We start from the raw sequence: 18,276 nt of genomic DNA, 5'->3' as shown, positions 1-18,276 counted from the left end.
GCGCTAGAAAGCATCATTGTTCACTTATGAGGGCTTTCCTTCAGAGTGAGGATGAAGACAAAGGCCTCAGCTAGCCTCATTTCTTTCCCTACTCTTCTAAAAGGCTGCTCTGATTAATAAGTAGGCCTCTCTTTAAAGGCCACAGCAGGGCACTTGCATCCAGGCAAAAAGTGTACTGATGAAATTAGGTAGTATACCGACTTGACATTCTGGTAATTAACCGGCAGAGAATATTCTGCTGTGGTCTCTGAGATCCAACTGTAACTCATATTTCTTTAGCTTAGGTCATCTTACTAAGCAAGATAGAGAATAAGAAGCATGTTAATTTTCATTTGTCTCTGCATGCAAATAACTTTTGGCAGATAGTAGCAAACTCAGTCATTTCATTCTCTTTAACTTACCTGAATCATTTGGGGCCATGACCAGAAAAGGAAACTGTCCCAGGCTCTGAGAAGAGATTCCTTCCTCTCTCCTCACTTTTAAGCACTAATGATATATTTATATATACTTGTATAAATCATTATAACTTTGGTAGAATGCAATAGCATTACTAAAACGATGTTCATAAACAATTAAGAAATCTGTAGAGCTGAAATGAATTTGGAATTGATTGCACCTAAGCCTTTGCTCCACCCCTGTTTTAGTTTCAGTCTGCCAGCTACCACTGTGTTCAAACTCCATGGCTCCTGCCAGCCCTGTGCGTTGTCGGGCAGGGACATTGTCTGTTAGGACTGGCAGCCATTCACCTGTAGCCCCTGGAGATCTGCTACAACACCAGGGTGGTATGGAGTTGGAAGCAAGCAGTAGCAGCCTTGTCTCTCATAACTCTTCTGTTCCCTTGAGTGGGACCATCCTCAGGAATTGCCACTGACTACCATTGTAGCATTATGGATTGTAGTATTCATATTATACTGTGTTCTCCATAGCTTTCTTGTTCAATCTTTTAGTCATTGTACTCTATCTCCAACTTAACTTTGAACAATTAGACTGTGCTTTAACCTTATTTGCAAAAAGAAACAGGATAACAATATACTTCATGTGTGTGCACACTTTTTCTAAATCCTGACCCACAGCAAGAAATGCCTAAGTGATATTTTTTTTTTCAGTAATCTGGGTTAGTTCTCTCAACTGTACCTTTTCTGACTCTTTTAATTTATAAGTAAATATTTTTTTATTTCTTCCATGAATTACCTCAAAATAAGGCAATTTCATGTGGTTATGAAATGTATATATTAAGGTCCATGTATTTTATGTTAAAATGTTACATGATATGCTGAAAGTGTGATGTCCAAATTGTACAAGCAGTACACAAAAGAGAGTGACTACAAAACCTTTCCAAGACAAGACAAGACAGTCCTTCAAAAATCCTGCTTCATAGGAAAGTCTGTCAAATACTCTAGGCCTGTAGGTCAAAGATGGATGCCCCAACACTGCAGGGGAACCTTGGGTGACTGTCCAGGCAGCCAGCTGTTTCTGTCATTTCTCACATTTTTGGAAGTCACTTGTTCACACTTCCTGCTTGTTCAGTTAATATTATTTTTTTGTGGGGTCTCTGAGGGAGTTGAAGACTAGATAGATATTCATAGTTATAGTCTTCCCTGTTCACCAGACTCAGAAAAGAAACTCAGTAAAGAGGTGTAAAGTATATAAGGTTGAAAGATATCAAAAGATAGTTTTAAATGGTAATACAAATTAGGATAGAAAGTTAATTAGGTACAAGACTTTGGACTCGCCAAGATAGGATAAGTAATGGAGTATTTTCTCTGAATTTGTTAAATGCAAATGGACTAGACATTCTTGATGTACTTATTTCTGTATATATTGCATATAGTTATTGTACTTACTGTATATAGTTTTTCATATATATATACAGCCTTTTATTTTAGAAAAAAAGGAAGAAAATGTAGTGATATTTTGTTTATGTTTTAACAAATAAAGCTTGCCTGAAGATCAGAGTGCAGAGCTAAGCCACTAGAGGCCAGGGAGCTGTGCCACACACCTTTAATCCCAGGATTTGGGAGACAAAGGTAAAGGGATCTCTGTTAGTTTAAGGACACCCTGGGCTTTATGAGATTGAATCTGTTTAAAAGAGAAGCAGAGCTCACACAAAGGTGATCCCAGCATTTGGGATCCTGCACCTTTAATCCCCGTCCTAGGGAGTGATATGGCTGGGCGGAGGGAGGAATATAAAGTGGGAGGAGACAAGAGCAATTCTTTGCCGGAGACAGTTGCAGTCTGAGGAAATAGTCTGAGGATAGGATCACCCCTTTGGTCTGAGCGTTGTTAGAGGTTAAATGTCTCTCTAGTGGCTTACTGCACTGCTTTTCTGATCCTTCAGTTTTCACCCCTTAATATCTGACTCAAGTTTTGTTATTAAGAACAATTAGAATTTGCCAGGCAGTGGTAGCACAAGCCTTTAATCCCAGCACTTAGGAGGCAGAGGCAGGAGGATCTTTGTGAGTTCAAGGCCAGCCTGGTCTACAAGACCTAATTCCAGGATAGGTACCAAAGCTGCACAGAGAAACCTGTCTCAAAAAAAAAAAAGAGAGAGAGAGAGAGAGAGAGAGAGAGAGAGAGAGAGAGAGAGAGAGAGAGAGAGAGAAGAACAATTAGAATTTGTGCTACAACCATAGAATCTGAATCTAATCTTGATTGAATGGGTGGTTTCTTACAATGTTATGTTAATTTTGGACTTTTAAAATAGTTTATGAACCATTGTTATCATCTGTTCTTAGGAAGTTTCCCAGTGAGAAAATTGGGTGGCTTCTACTCAGATATTACAGCTTCTCTTATTCTTACTGTTTTTTTTTTCACACAATAATTTAAATTTTTATTTTAAATGAAAATTTGACTGGGCATGGTGGTATGCATGCATTTAATCCCAGCACACAGAAGGTAGAGATAGGCAGCTCTTTGGTCTGCACAGCCCTTCAAGTCCCAGGCCAGTTGAAGATACACAGTGAAGCCCTTTATCTCCAACACTGGTGCTGCTCGGCCATCTGTCACCACCGTCTCGGCCTTTGGTTCCTTGCCCTGAGGCTGGTCCACTTGCCTGGCTTGGGGTCTGATCATACACCAAGTTCCTGCATGATGCTAGTTTGGACTCCAGCGCCCCAACTTTCTGAAGCAGGTCCCCAATGATGTTTAGGGCTGATATTTGGGCTGCAGGTGTGAGTGGGGTCCCACTATTAGAGCTGTCCAGACCACGTCTGAATATTCCTGGTGTGTTTAAACCAGAGCTGGGTCCTCGGTGAGCTATGGGAGTGAAAGGCATAGAGCCTGTAGCCCGCACAGCCCTGTCTGTCCTCTCGGTTTCCCCAGAGCCTGGCAAGGGTGTCCGGGGCTTGTCTTGCTTCTGCTGCACAGCCAATCCCTGCCGCAGATCTCTTGCTTCATCCTTCAACCTCTCCACGGATTCTAGAAGATTTTCCTTCTGGTCCAGCTCACTCTCCAGGAAGGCATTTCTTTTGATTGCTTGATTCACGCGCTGCTCAAAGCCTTCCAGAGACATGATTGTGGCTCGTTTGGCTCTCTCCAGTTCATCATTGACTTGTTCCAGTCCCTGGATATATTTCTGCAATTGATTTTTAATGGCTTTTTTCTGAGCCAGATCATCCTTCAAGGCTGAGATCTGCCGGTAGCCTTCTGAATGTTGCATTTCAAACTTCTCCCTCACAGTCTCCAACTCCATTCTCTGACAGGAGGTCCCAGTTCCTGGTCTCAGTTTGCTGCAGCTTAGTCTCCAATTCAGCTTCATATTCCCAGCTTCCTTTCTGGAATTCTCGGAGCTGCTCCTGTGTATTCTCGGCCCTCTGCTTGTAGGTCATGGCCAGGTCTCTCCAATAGTTTGCATCTACCTCCTCTGATCCAAAAGTCTTAACCGAGTCCTCCATGGTAAAAAGGGAAAGAGCTCACTCTTCCTGTGACATGATGTCCTGCCCAGGCTATGACGATCCCGGCAAGGCCTTCTTACTGTTTTTTTTTTTTTTAAAGCTTTCTTTGAATACACCTGCTCATAGAGAGAGGACTCATCAATATTTTCAAAAAATAATTAGCATTGGCTCAAATTACTCTCTGAGTGGCCTTGCTTGGAAAAAAGTCTAAGCACACAAAGTGGTAAGAAGTCACAGGCTTCCTTCAAAGAAATTATATATGGACACAAGAATGCATTAACAGTGAACGAGAAGACCACACTGGGGGCAGAGCTAAGATGGTTAAATACAGACACATAGAAAGGCATGACAGGTGATTTAGATTTGGGAGTTGGTTTTCCCCTATCATTTGGGTCCCTGAGATCTACCAGAAGTGGAAACCGGTCAAAGTACTCAGGAAATTTTAGAGGCATGCAGTTGATTGGACACAATAATATAGATGACCACACTCCCATTTCCTGTGTGCAGAAACTCTCAAGGAGCAGACGTTTCCGTCTGTGAGTTGAAAGTTTATCAGGTGAGTTCTCTCCATTTAGTTCTTTGACTCTAAGCCTTTTAAGCTGCTGCTCCTTGTTTTAGTTTGAGCTGTGAGAAGAATGTTGGTTGTAGTTTCAGGTGTGTTCCAAGGTGAGCAGTGAGCACTACCAAAGTCTGTGTTTCTGCTTCCCATCGTTTATCCTTACCCATCCTGAAGTGCCATGAGAACTGAACTCTTACATGGTTATGGCTTACGGAGCTCACAAGTACATAATGAATACTCACAAAACACAGCATAGAGCCCTGTAAACGTTTGGCCATTCTTCCAAGGTACAGTTCACATCATCTGTTAAAAATGTGTGCTCTTGAGCCAACAAGGTGTCTCAGTGCATAAAGGCACTTGCTGCCAAGCCTGATCCCAGGGACCCAAATGATAAGAGAAAACCAACTCCCAAATGTTGTCCTCTAACTCTAAAACACACACTGTGTACGTGCTACAGCTCTGAGGGGGAAAGGTATCCTGGCAGTGGAGTCAGTGAATATCAAACCTCACACAAGAGAGTTATTGGGGAAAATACAGGAGGGTAGCTGTCTCTGCTTGGGCAAGAAGCATCAAAGAACTGAGTGGGAGGCGTGCTTTATATAGGGTTTGTTAGAGGCAGAGCTTTCCATTGTGGCCTAGAATTGGTGGTATTTTGTGGCCTGATCCTGGGCTTTTTACTCTGTAGTGTGGATTTTGACAACCTGTATTTGGAGAGGCTGGGCCTGGCCATTATGGGCTTTAGAGAGTTCTGTGGGTGGAGCCTGGCAGTTGGAGGCTCAGGAGTAGGGCCTTGGCACTCCCATGCCTTGAAGGAAGCGTTAGCATTTACACACACACACACACACACACACACACACACACACCAGCAAATAAATAAATATAATTTTTTAAAAAAATGTGTATTCTAGGGACTGGAGAGATGGTTCATTAAGTAGTTACACACTTGTGCAATCTCAAAGACTGGAATTTGGATCCCAGCACTTATTCCAAACACTGAGTGTCCTATGCGTACCTTTAAACCAAGTTCTGAGGTGAATGGAGACAGAAGGATCACTGGGACTTGCTGACTTCTAGCTTACTCTAAAATACTTGAGCCCCATATTCAGGGAGAGCCTCTGCCTCAAAAGAGTAGGCAGAGCATGATTGAGGAGGATACCCAATGACCTCATCTTTGTGGATACACACAGGTATGTACACATGAAAACATTTAGATACATAGGCACATACAAATTAATTCAAAAGACAAATATGTGCATAACTTAATAAACAATATTACCTACTTGCCTCAGAAGTGGAGATGAGCTTTAGAGCCCCTGGCCAAAATTAGAAATAATGGTCAGACACAAGAATGAAGACAGATGACTGAGGAAGAAGGAGGTAGTTTTTAAAAACTTAGCATATTTTAGAAGCTTATATTTTCTGAGGTAAGCAATTTTCAAAATTCATCTTTATTTTAATACTGTGTAATCAAAGATTGCTTGTCTAGGACTGTTTATCACCATTCTCTATCAGGACTGTCATTAAATTCTAATTTCTGGAATATATACATTACAGCAAAAGTTTTTAAGTATTACATGTTACCTGATTTGATTTTTATCACTATCCAAAATGTTTTTGGAGATTTCCAATCAGAAAACTTGTACTTGTTTTGTTGCCTTCTTAGGACAGCATAATATAAAATATTTAAAAATGATTAGAAAACACGATTTATGCTTGTATGGTCGTTGTCAGATACATGATCTCTGGATAACCACCAGTCTTGTGTTAGTATTTGAACCTCTAGAGTATAAGATGAGGCTGCAGGGTAACATGATCATTTCTGTAGTTCTGAAAACAGTCCTACATTTGACTCTAGCTTGAGGTATAAGTACAGTGGCCAGTCCCTTCCCAGTCCCCCACAATGTATAAATATTGTAATCTATACCCAGAGTCTAGAGCAGCACATCACATGTACTTCCTGGGTGAGAGAGCTCTAATACATTTGTCCAGGGCAAGGACAAAAGGCATTTATTTGTACTGGTCAGCAGTGATGTAACTAGAATTCAGTTTGTCTGCTATTAAACAGGTGGTTAATATCCCAAAGCCCTTGTGGGTCAGGGAAGGGAACTGAGGAGGCCCTGAAAGAGCAAGAAAAGATCTCCTGTTACCAAGAGGATCATTCAGAAGTTCCCAGGACTTGTGGTCTATGCCAGCCAAGCTCAGTATTGCCCCACCTGAGGAATGACTTCAGTGATAGAATTGGAAGAAAAGTTTTCTCTAAATATTTAAATAGAAGGGTGGATTGGTTTTAGCGTAGTGATAGTTAATATTTTGTAGCATTTGCTATGTCAGATTATCATTCTTTAAGAAATACACACAGTCATTTAAATACCATACCACTGTAATGGATGTTCCATTACTACCATTTTTAAAACATGAGGGTTTTTTTTTTAGATTTATTTATTTTAATTGTATGAGAATTCTACTTGCATGTATGTATGTGACCAGTTAGTCATGCCTGGTCCCTGCAGAGGTCAGAAGAAAGCATCAGAGCCACAGGAACTGATGTTATATGGTTGTGAATCACTGTCTTAGTTACTTTTCTGTTCCTGTCAAGAGACACCATGACCAAGGCAACCTATTAAAAGGAAGCATTTGATTGGAGGCTTGTCTACTGCTTCAGAGGGTTAGTCATGAGCATCATGCAGAGAGAAAGGTGGCAGTCAGCAAGCATGGCACTGGAGCAGTATCTGCAAGCTCACATCTGACCCTCAGACTGCAGGCGGAGGGGTGTGTGTGTGTGTGTGTGCGTGCGTACATGCCTGCCTGCCTGCTAATGAAACCTCAAAGCCCATCCACATTGACACACCTCACCCAACAAGACCATACTCCTAACCCTTCCCAAACAGTTCTACTAACTGGTTCAACATATAATGTTCAAACATATAAGCCTCTGTGGGGCATTTTCATTCAAACCCAGCCACCATGTGGATGCTGGGAACTGAACCCAGGTCCTCTACAAGAACTATAAGTGCCCTTCACTGCTGAGCACTCTCTGCAGCCCCATGGCACCACCGTTTTACAGATAAAAGGGCTCGAATTGAAGAGATGCTTAAGCATGCTGCTCAAGGTCGTTGTACAGCTGATGAGCCACTGAGCTTGGGTTTAGATATAGGCAGTTTGTCTATAATCTGCACCTGTAAGCTCTATGCTGTCTCCAGAACTAGATAGAAAACTTGAGAGAGGATTTGAAGAAAACCTTAAAAGGGATTGCTCACATGCATCACCAAACTCAAGTGAAGTTTTTAAATTCTACTCCAGACTTTTAAGAGCTCTGGGCAGTTCTCATTTTCAGATACCTGGAGAATCTGAGCACTCGGGAGTGGATCACGTGCTTGGTTCCAAGTCACCCTTTCCACATAGTTGAGACTCGGGGTCTCATAGAAGTGGCAATAACCACTTACCCTCTGATTGCAGCTGAGGGGGAGGTAATATTTCTAGAAAAAGGAAATTCATCAGCAAAGGACGTCAAGAAAGTGCCCACAGTAGTCATCAGTGGCCAGCTCTGGGCGGACTTCAGGGTCTAAGTTAGGAGTCTTTTTCTCGGCTGAGTTCAAAACATAAAGCTCATGTCATTGTCATGCCAGGAGCCTTAGGGAGCGTTTATAGAGACTACAGACTAGATGGGTTATCTTCTTGTTTGAAAAGTAGAATAGCCCATTTGCTGTTATTTAATACAGTTTTGCTTCGTTTTATTTGTTTGTATGGTTGACTTTTTTTTTTAGACTCTCACTGTGTTGCTTAGGCTAGCCACACACATACAGTATGCACACAAACACAATAATATATAATTGATTGATAGATTAAAGCATTTCAGGCTAAGCAGTTCAATATATTGTGACCCCCTAAATCAAAGAAATGAACTAAAACGCATTCTCTTTTATTGGAGGGAGTTGCAAACTGCCTCCTCTGGGACCCCATTGCTTTCATTCTGCTCCCTTGTCCATAAATTATCTCTCTTGCCCATCACATATTTCCTCCAGGTCCTTGCAGCCTTTTGCATGTTATAAACATATAGCAAGTGCTCTGCACTTTCTAGTAGAAACTATTTGTACTGTACACGTGGTACTGAAACTTCCTCTATTCACTTGTTACCCTTAATAACCTGAGTTCAGTTCCCAGGACCTGCACGGTGGAAAGAGTCCTGGAAGTTGTCCATTGACCTCCATACGTGTGCACATGTGTGCACACACAAGCACACATACACACGTAATTGTTTAAATTAATGAATGGAGATAGCTTTTATAGCATAAAATTGTGGTTAGAAGACCTTTTTGTTGTTTTACCTGTGTGTAATATTTCTTTCTGTGCTTGGCTGTGATGATCCTTTAGACATTTCTCCTTGGCTCTAAACAACACTATAGGCCTGGGGATTTAGCTCAGTGGTAGACATCTTGCCTAACATGTACAAGGCCCTGAGTTCAAACTCCATCACTGAAAAATCAGTCAGTCAGTCATTGTCGCAATTTGGATGAAATGTCTCCCATAGTCTCCAGCATTTGAATACTGCCATCTCAGTTGGTAGTGGTGTTTTGGGAAGGTTAGGAGGTGTGGCCTTCCTGGAGAAAGTATGTCAATAGGGGGCAGACTTTCAGGTTTCAAACCTTCCTATCATCCCCAGTTCACCCTTTCTGCTTCCTGTCTGTGGTTCTCAATGTGAGCTCCCAGCTCCAGGCACCATGTGAACCACCTGCAGTCATGTTGTCCCTGTCTTTATGGACCCTAACCATCCCTTCTGTAAGCTCTAGAAACCTTGGCCTCGGTGTTTTCTCACCACAACAGAAAGTAACTAACGAAAGCACTATACCAAAAGCTGCAGTGAATCAGACTCAGACTTAGGTTTGCAACGCATGCTCTGTGATTCCCTAGTAATAATGTAATTTTGGCAAATAAATGAATTGAACATTTTTTCCTTAGTAACTTATTTAAAAGTTGTACATAGACACTTACAATGCTAAAACACTCCTGCATCCAATTTTTAAAACACCTTACATGCAGGGTTTTTAAATTTTATTTATTTACTCTCAAGCACCAAATAGGTCTTTTATTTATGTTTGGCTTTGTAGGGGGAGGAGGATATCTTCCTATTTGTCATAATATTTTTCAGTGAAATTGTTGACATTTCTCATATACTCTATTGCTCTTATAATTAATTTTACCGACAACTTCAAAAACCAAAAATTACAACTAGCTAGAACCACGTAAGTGAGAGGTGAGTTTTCTGTGTTTTAGAAGCATGGAAATGTTCTGCAACTAGACTGTAGTAATGTTTTCCACGTGTACAGATACTTTAACCACTACCACCTTTGGAGGTGCTGAGGACTAAGCCCAGGGTCTGGTATATGCTAAACAAGTGCTATACTACTGAGTTATAACCCCAGCCCAGTTAATCTTTGAAGAATAAGTTTTAAATGTGAACTTTTAAAATATGCCTTGTTAAAGCACTGTGTTTCTTGTTTGTTAAGAAAAAATAGTTCTCACTAAATCTGTTCACAGTTTTTATGGCCAAGTCTATTGTTTGAAAATAATTCCATGCATGATAAGAGTATCCTACAGGATCTCATTATTTTAAAATAATTTTTAAAATGCCATTTTCTTTTATTTACTATTTAGGCTTTATGTCTTTCTCTTTATTGATAATACTTATTAAATATTCTCTGACATTTTTCTTCCCCATGGGTAGTGTAATTAACAGTAGAATACTATTGGGATATCAGTAAGTAGGTGATTTGCTGATGCCCAATCCAAGTTCCTGTGTACAAGTGGAATGTGTGTGTGTGTGTGTGTGTGTGTGTGTGTGGTCACTAAAAATCAGGGTATAAACTTTTTTGTTTATTTTGTTCTTTTCCACAGTTAGTGTTCTGAAATCCTGCAGGTAAAGAGAGTGAGATCTGTGTGCGGTGCTGCACTGTTGTCCTTCTCTGTCTGTGCTGTTACACTACTCTGAATGTGATTCATCAGAAGACACAGAATGTGCTCTCCTCATTGGCCGACATGGTGTTGTGTCATCTCCTTCCCAGATGGCTTTGGGCATTACAGTCGTTTCTTCGCTGTCTGTGATGCTTTTGAATAGCAATTGTCAAGCACTCTGGAGGAAAATATTCTTCTTGGATTTTCCAGTTATTTTACAACTGCAGTAAATGGTCAATTTTTTTCTAACTTATTTGTTTTGACCCATGCTTTAAAGCTACTGTTTGGTTCTTTCCCCACTTATTACCCGGTACCTGTTCCGCCATGCTCATAGAACATAGCCATTCATTCTAGACAGAATCAAGTCTCGGAGTTGTTTCCATGTGTGATGTTAGACAAAACTAGACTATAGTGACAGGGATTGTAAAGTGTCATGGGTCACATAATAGTCATCTACTTCCTAGTCTTGTGTTGTGTCCATGCCATCATTAAGGTCAAGACTGATAAAGCAGCCTCCATTTGCAATGGGGCTTGACATGCTCACCTTTGTGTGTGTGAGCTCTGTCGTGCCCCGCCATCCCTCCCCCTCCTTCCCTGTATGGCCCCAAACCTAATATCTAGACTAAGCTGACCTCAAACTTCCAGCAGCCCTTCTGCCTTGGTCTCCTCAGAAATGAGAGACAGCTATGAAGTTACTACACATTGTTAGAAATGCATTTTTTAATTCTCGTCTCATCAGCAAAGGTTTGCATGCCCTTACTTTAATTTAACAGGGCAGAGCGTATAATTCAGTCATTCCAGCTCCAGGTTAAGTGAAAGACTGTGTCTCAGAGGAATTCTGTAAAAAGTGATAGATCAGAACACTGGACAGTATACATACACACATGTAGGCACATGCTGTACACATACCACACTCAATACACACCAAAAAGCAGACAGCTAAATCCTAATGTCTGTGACATCGAGGGTGGTGGACATATGTTCAGTCCTATACTGAGTACGTGTCTGTGGCATCTGTTGGCATTTCTGGTGTAAACATGCTGGGACGTGTAGGATTTACTGCTGTATCTCTAGATATCTAGATGAGCTGAGAACCAGTCATTTAAAGCGTGTAACGGAACAACCCATGTCCTGACATTCTTTTCACAGGAAACAGATCTTCGACTCTTTGTGCCCACTTTACCTTCACATCTCCCCAGCCCTATCATATTTTGTAGTCTTAAGTGGAGCCTTTCAAAATTCCCTCTTCTGTCCATTAGTCCTTGTTATATAGTTCCAGAGGTCTCTGCAGAATATTTCTCTCCTGCATTGCTCATACAGCCCTTGTGTCTCCTAACCCCTTCTTGCTTTCAAGAGGAGAGGAAACGCAAGTCCCCACTCCTTCTGATGCATCAGAACTCAGAGTTGTGGCCCTGGCCACTGGGCCACTGGTAAAGGTCAGTCATGACTCACACCTCCTTTATTGTGACCAATGTCCATAGCACAGGCAAAAGTCTGCTTGTGGTCTTATTTGCTTTTACACTTTTCCCCACTAGCCCTTCAGAGACTAATGTGTGTGCCAACTTCAGTTCATCCAGTATTTTTAGCTTTCTCATATTCTAATTTAGCTCGGATCCTTTGCTGGCATGTTATCTAGGTTGCCACTGGACTGTCATTCCTCCCAGTCTTGATTGTGCCTGGAGCAGTTTCATGTCTAAATGATGAGCCCTGGAAGAGAGGGCTTTGTAATGAAAATGGAGACAGCCGCACGCTCTTTGTAATCACTTCTTTAATCCTCTACCTGCCAAGCTGGGAAGAAAATCGTAATTATCAGAGCAGAGAACTCAACTCCTGGGCCTCAGCAGACAGAATGAGCTCTACGGGAGGGGAAGTGACAGGCCGCACCGTCCTGTGGGGCGGAGCACAGTTATTTTGGAAAACTTTGACAGGAGACCTGATGTATTTGTATAACCTTTTCATGTAGAGCCACATTGCCGTGAGAGGACAGGTTTGGGTTTTCTTCATTAAAAGCTTATTACATGAAGAAATGGGGCAGTGGTTTTGCTTGGGTAGATGGGGTCAGAGAGGCGGGTGTGATCTCCTCAGGATATTAATGTCTGCCTTCAGCCGGGGGAAATGAGCCGTCACTTGAGTTCGCGGCAGCTTTATGTGCTCATCACTAGGGATTCCCATATGTCCAGGGAGCTGCAACAGTGAAAAATGGCAGAGCACAGTGGTGGAGTGCAGAGGCCCTCATTGGAATTCCTGTCAGGAAGCTCAGCTCCGCCTGCCCAGAGCAAGTCTGTTTAGTGTTGATCGGCCGTCCATCTGATAACCTGCACTGATGCGGGCGTTCCCTCCGAGGGCTGCCTGGCGGTGACAGCCGAGCGCCCAGATGTCTTGCTAGCCTTTTCTGGTAGTCTCAAGTATTTTTAACTCTTTTTGTGAAACCCAAACCCAAAAGGACTCCCAGCAGATGAGGAGGAGGCTTCTCCTAGCTAGGCTTGCTCTGTTTTTCTGGCATAAAAGAGCCCAGCTTAACCATTTCCAGAAAGTAGACGCCAGCTTTCTCCTCCCATTGGGAGCGTCTGGTTGGCCTGTGGAATAATTATGGGTGGATAGTGTCGTGTTTGTGTTTGAGTTCCCAGGTAGTAGGTTTAAGAATATTCTCCAAGGTGATACATGCCTGGCTTGTTTGTCCTTTATTAAAGCAGACTCACAGGTATGCTTGGGAACTGCTGAGCAGAGCTCTGTCCGCTGTTTGAAAGTATGATACAGACTTCTCAGGGCAGTGGGGTTGCTAATTTTGAATGGTAAGTAGGTTGCCTCCTCGCTGAGTCCTGGCACCCCTCTGTTCTTTCAAGTGTGGCCACCTAAGACAGCTTACCTCTTTGTAGATGGGGTGGCGGGTATGGCGGCCATTAATTACAGAGCTCATCTGTGCTGAGGTGTTTGTTGTTGTTTGGAAGTTTGTGTTAAGTTGTAATTTTTAAAAAATATATAAATTTCAATTGTGAGTGGTAGCATATAAATTTTTAAAGAAAAAAATGTGTGTTTGGAGGGCTCCACTGTAGGGCTCCAGGAGGAACTTTGGGTTTGTTTTATGTTGTGGGATTCTACCATGGGCTCAGGTGTCAGTCTCGTGGACCCCCCACTTGTAGTGTGGGTGAGCGTTCTGAAGAGACTCAGAGCCCTTCAGGCCTTCAGTGGTTGCTTCAAGTGTAGGGGCACAACTGGACAGAATGCCTCCCCTAGCTTTCAGCCTTCCAGCCTGTGATTTGATCACTGCTTGAGGAGGAGCTGGCCTTTACCACAGCCTATAGTGATAAGTGTAGCCCTCAGCAAGGAAATGTCTCTTTTTAACAGACCAGGCCATTACAGAAAACAACAACCAGTCAAAATGCAGAATTGTGGAGCCCAGTCCCAAAAAATGTCTTTGTCTTTCTAAAGACAGAATATTACTAAATTGCCAGGGCAAACTCAGAATCCTCCTGCCTCAGGCTCCCGAATAGCTAGAATTACTCAAGTGTACCACTACACCTGGCTGACATTTTGCTCTTAATGGTTAGGATTTGGAGTTTTAGTGCATTTATTTTAAAGACAGAATTCTTATTTTTAAATTCAGAAATAATATATGGCTAATTTTGAATGTTGTGATTATGGTACCTCAAAGTACCATCTAAATTATGGCATCAGCATGCATAAATGACAAAATAGGAAAACCCTGGTATTTCTCCAATTATTACAATTTAAATTGGATTAATCTCTTGGGACTTTGAGTCTGGTTTATTTATAGAAACAGATACTGTTTGTTTGTTTGTTTGCTTTGAGACAGATTTCTCTGTGTAACAGCTCTAACTATCCTAGACTCACTACGCAGACCAGATTGACCTTGAACTCACAGAGATCTGTCTGCCTCTGCCTACTGACTGCTGGAATTACAGATGTGTGCACCACCACTACCCAGCTAGAAACAGATAATGTTTGACACCTAATTAAAATGTTCAGAGGCAAGTGGGGTGAGGTGACACGGGCCTTATACCCAGCACTTGGGAGGCAGAGGCAGGCAAATTTCTTAAATTCAAGGTCAGCCAAGGCAAGAGAGAGAGAGAGAGAGAGAGAGAGAGAGAGAGAGAGAGAGAGAGAGAGAGAGACCCTGCTTCAATAGTTAAAGAAGAGGCTACAACAGAAGAATTGGAAATACAAGACTAGCCTGGGCTAGTTTGTGAGGACCCCTTCTTCCCACAAATGAGATCACTTTGTACCTGTGTAGGCTTGTGAAAGAATATTTGTTTTTCGTTATACCTGGGTTTATTGATGGATTTGGGCAGGTTTTTTTTGTTTGTTTTTGTTTTGTTGGAAGGACACTCATGATAGGGCACCCATGTAGGAGTTAAAGGACAACTTTGAGGAGTCAGTTCTCTCCTTCTATCTTGTTGGTCGTGGGACTGAACTCAGGTTTTCAGGCTTGGCATCTTCGTGGATGAGCATCTCACCAGCCCTGTGATGGCTGCTTCTTAACTCTTACTTTTTTTGAGGGAATTGAGCCCAAAGCCCCATTCATGATTAGTAAGTGCTCTAAGTGTGATGTTTTAAAGTATGCTTTAGGAATTCTTTTGTTCTGTCTGCTTTCCCTTGCCCAGAGATGATGGGGAAAGAAACAGAACATAAAACAAGCAAAACAGTCCATGTGCCCAAAGGTAGTACGTGCTGCCAGTGCTTGAAATGTAGAAAACCCGGTGAGTTGATGCTGTGCAGCAAAGGAGTGGGGTAGTGGCTGCCATCCTCTATGGAGTGGCTGGCAAGGCCTTGCAAAGAAGGGCACACAGACCTGGAGGGGGTGAACCACTGAGCCTCATAAATATGCAAAGAAATACAGTACAGACAGCAAAAGGAAAAGGCCCTGAAGCAAGAATGAGCTTGGCATGTTTAAGAACCAACAAGGAAGCTTAGCTTGAAGGAATGAAAACACACACCTGCAGATGTTTGCACTTACCTGCAGATGTTTGCACTTGCCTGCGGATGTGCACACTTGCCTGCTGATGTGTGCACTTGCCTGTGGATTTGTGCATTTGCCTGCATATGTGTGCACTTGCCTGCGGATGTGTGCACTTGCCTGCAGATGTGTGCACTTGCCTGCGGATTTGTGCACTTGCCTGCAGATGTGCTCACTTGTCTGTGGATGTGCACACCTGCCTGTGGGTGTGCGCACTTGCTTGCCGATGTTTGCACTTACCTGTGAATTTTTACACTTGCCTGCAGATGTGTGCATGCCTGCCTGAGTAGAGGAATAGAACTCAGAAATAAAAGATAGAGAAGCTGTGGTGAATTATCCTGGGCCTTGGTGCTCATCATGGCCTTTTACAGTGAGTGTGAGATAGGGAGGGAGCTGTGCCGGGTTCTTCAGCAGAGGAGCCATTGACTGATGGTCTCTTCACGTGCATGTTTGCCTCCCTGGTCTTACCACTTACCAGTCACTTGATCTCACATCTGACAATAGCTTTCATTCATCCTCCATGTTCAGTCACAGCAATGCAGCAGTCTTCATATACATACCTATTTCTTACTTAGTTTCAATTGTCTAGCATCAACCATAGTCCAAAAATATTAAGTGAAAAGTTTCAGATATAAAAATAATTTATTAGTTTTGACTGCCATTCTGAATATAGTGGTGAAATATTGCATTCACACTTCTTGTGCCTAGGATAGCAATCTTCCATTGTCCAGCGTTTCCACGTTGTATATCATCATTTAGTAGCTATGAAATCAACTGTCATGGTGTTGGTATAACAGTGCATGTACTCAAGTAACCATTATTTAACTTAATAATCCCAACTATGTAATAGCAGCTGCTCCAGCTGTTCGTCAGTGTGTATAAATGAACTGACCATTTCACTTGCATCTCAGCACTCTCTGCATGCTCTCCTTCTTCCTCTCTCCCTAAAACCTTGCTTCCAAACAAATTCACCTTCTGCTTTTATGTCATCGTCATCTTCCTGGTTTGTTTGTTTGTTTGTTTGTTTGGGGGTGGGATCCATTGAGATTAATAAAGGTTGCTTGCATGAGCATGGGTTGGGGAGTTGTTTACTGGCGCATGGACAACTTCTCATATCAATGACTACACCTTAAGGAAATGACACCCTTCCCTAGCAGCCATTGGCTGCCATGAGCCTCTGAGAAACGGGTGAAGCCTCATGAGCTCTTCCCCCATCTGTGATGAAATATTGGCAGCCCCACTCCTGTACAGGTCTTTCACAGGAAACCGCAGCTGCAGTGAAGTCCTCAGCACAGTGTTCCCATCCACTGGCTCTTATGTCTTTTCTGCCCTTCTTCCATGATAGCCTCTGAGGCTTGCACGTGGTGGTGATATGGAAGATGTCCCATTTATGGCTGGGCACACAATAATCACCGAGAGAGAACTTTGGCAAGTTATGAGTCTGCATTAAATGCCACTCCCAGCAACAAGAAGCAAACTTCTCTGACAAAGGCTAAGCACCACTGGTCTATGGATATAGCAAGTATTTCTAAAACCATTTGATATGTCCACTGACAAGGTTTCCAGTAGTAAACATAAGCTCCCTGCTATGGAGGAACAGGCCACGAAAACAGTCAGAAAGTGGTTGGTTACCCCATAATAGTCATGCTGCATACATCTCAGCAGCACGTGAACGGGCCATCGGTACACACCTCACCCTGACCTCAGCAACCCGTGAATGCACTGTCATTATACACCTCATCCTGACCTCAGCAACCCGTGGACCGGCCATCTGTATACACCTCATCTTGACTTCAGCAGCACAAGAATAGGCTGTCAGTACACACCTCACCCTGATCTAGGCAACCCGTGAACCGTCTGTCTGTAGCACTTGGAAGGTGGAAACTGATGGTCCAGAATATCAAGGTCATCCTCAATTACAAAACAAAAAACAATGCATTTCTCCATAAAGACAATACTCCAGCAGACTTGAGTGGCATCCTGCGTAGGAACTTAGTTAGCTGTGCCTCTCTGAAATTATGCCATGGCAGCAGAGTCTTCTTGACTGTTGTCTCCATTTTGTACACCATGGATTGTACTGGCATGTTTCATCCCTTAAAATTCTGGTTTCATCAGATCATCCTCGTATTGCTTAGGGTTCCTTGATGACTCGTCATATAATTTAGAGAACTCTGGGCTCACTTGCTCAAGGCCCTCTTCATGCTCGAGGCCAGCTTCACCTGTGCTTGTTTGTTGACAGGAGCTGCGGGCAGCTTATGCCCCGAAATAACAACACACAAACTATATTCTTTTAAACACTACTTGGCCAATTAGCTCTAGCCCTAACTGGCTAATTCTCATATCTTGCTTAACCCATTTCTAATAATCTGTGTCTTACCGGGAAAGATTCAGCATGTAAGACCTGGCGGCTGGCTCCATTGCGTCTGCTCTGGAGAGGAACAGCATGGCGTCTGTCTCACTTCCTCTTCCTCCCAGCATTCTGTTCTGTTTACTCCACCCACCTATGTTCTAACCTATCAGGCCAAGCAGTTTCCTTATTAATTAACCAATGAAAGCAACAGATTGATATGTGACACCCCCACATCACTTGTTCCTGTGGGATATGAGCTCATCTGACACCTTTTTACCAGTCTTCCCTCGAAATTTCAACTTTTGCTTATGCTTTGTCTGTAAATCTAAAAAGCTTAAGTATTTAAAAATGTAAATTACTAAGTCCAGGAATGGTGACTTATGCCTTTAATCAGCGCTTGAGGGACAGTGGCAAGTTTGAGGCCAAAATGGACCTTGGTACGGGGAAGATTTTAGTCTTAGCATCTACCTTTCCAACTTCCTATCTGCTCTTTCCGTCATTTCACTCCACAAACCAACCCGTGCCATTCATTCATCCATCTTTCCATCCA

At 42.6% G+C, this 18,276-nt stretch overlaps 2 protein-coding genes across 3 annotated transcripts in view; one reads left to right on the top strand and one right to left on the bottom strand.

The window, feature by feature from the left end:
• Pdss2 (decaprenyl diphosphate synthase subunit 2) overlaps positions 1-18,276 on the top strand; it is a 234,868-nt gene that overhangs the window by 94,720 nt on the left and 121,872 nt on the right. The window lies entirely within an intron of this gene.
• On the bottom strand, positions 2,876-3,893 carry LOC126487593 (nuclear distribution protein nudE homolog 1-like). The gene is given in 2 exon segments (XM_050120502.1): positions 2,876-3,689; positions 3,691-3,893. Coding segments are annotated over 2 exon segments (1,017 nt in total).

This window comes from Alexandromys fortis, unplaced genomic scaffold (genome assembly GCF_014885135.2).
Source record: "Alexandromys fortis isolate MF-2015 unplaced genomic scaffold, M_Fortis_MF-2015_v1.1 scaffold_175, whole genome shotgun sequence".
NCBI lineage: Eukaryota > Metazoa > Chordata > Mammalia > Rodentia > Cricetidae > Alexandromys > Alexandromys fortis.
The sequence above is the reverse complement of the archived record's forward strand: the minus strand, read 5'-3'. Positions and strand labels throughout refer to the sequence as shown.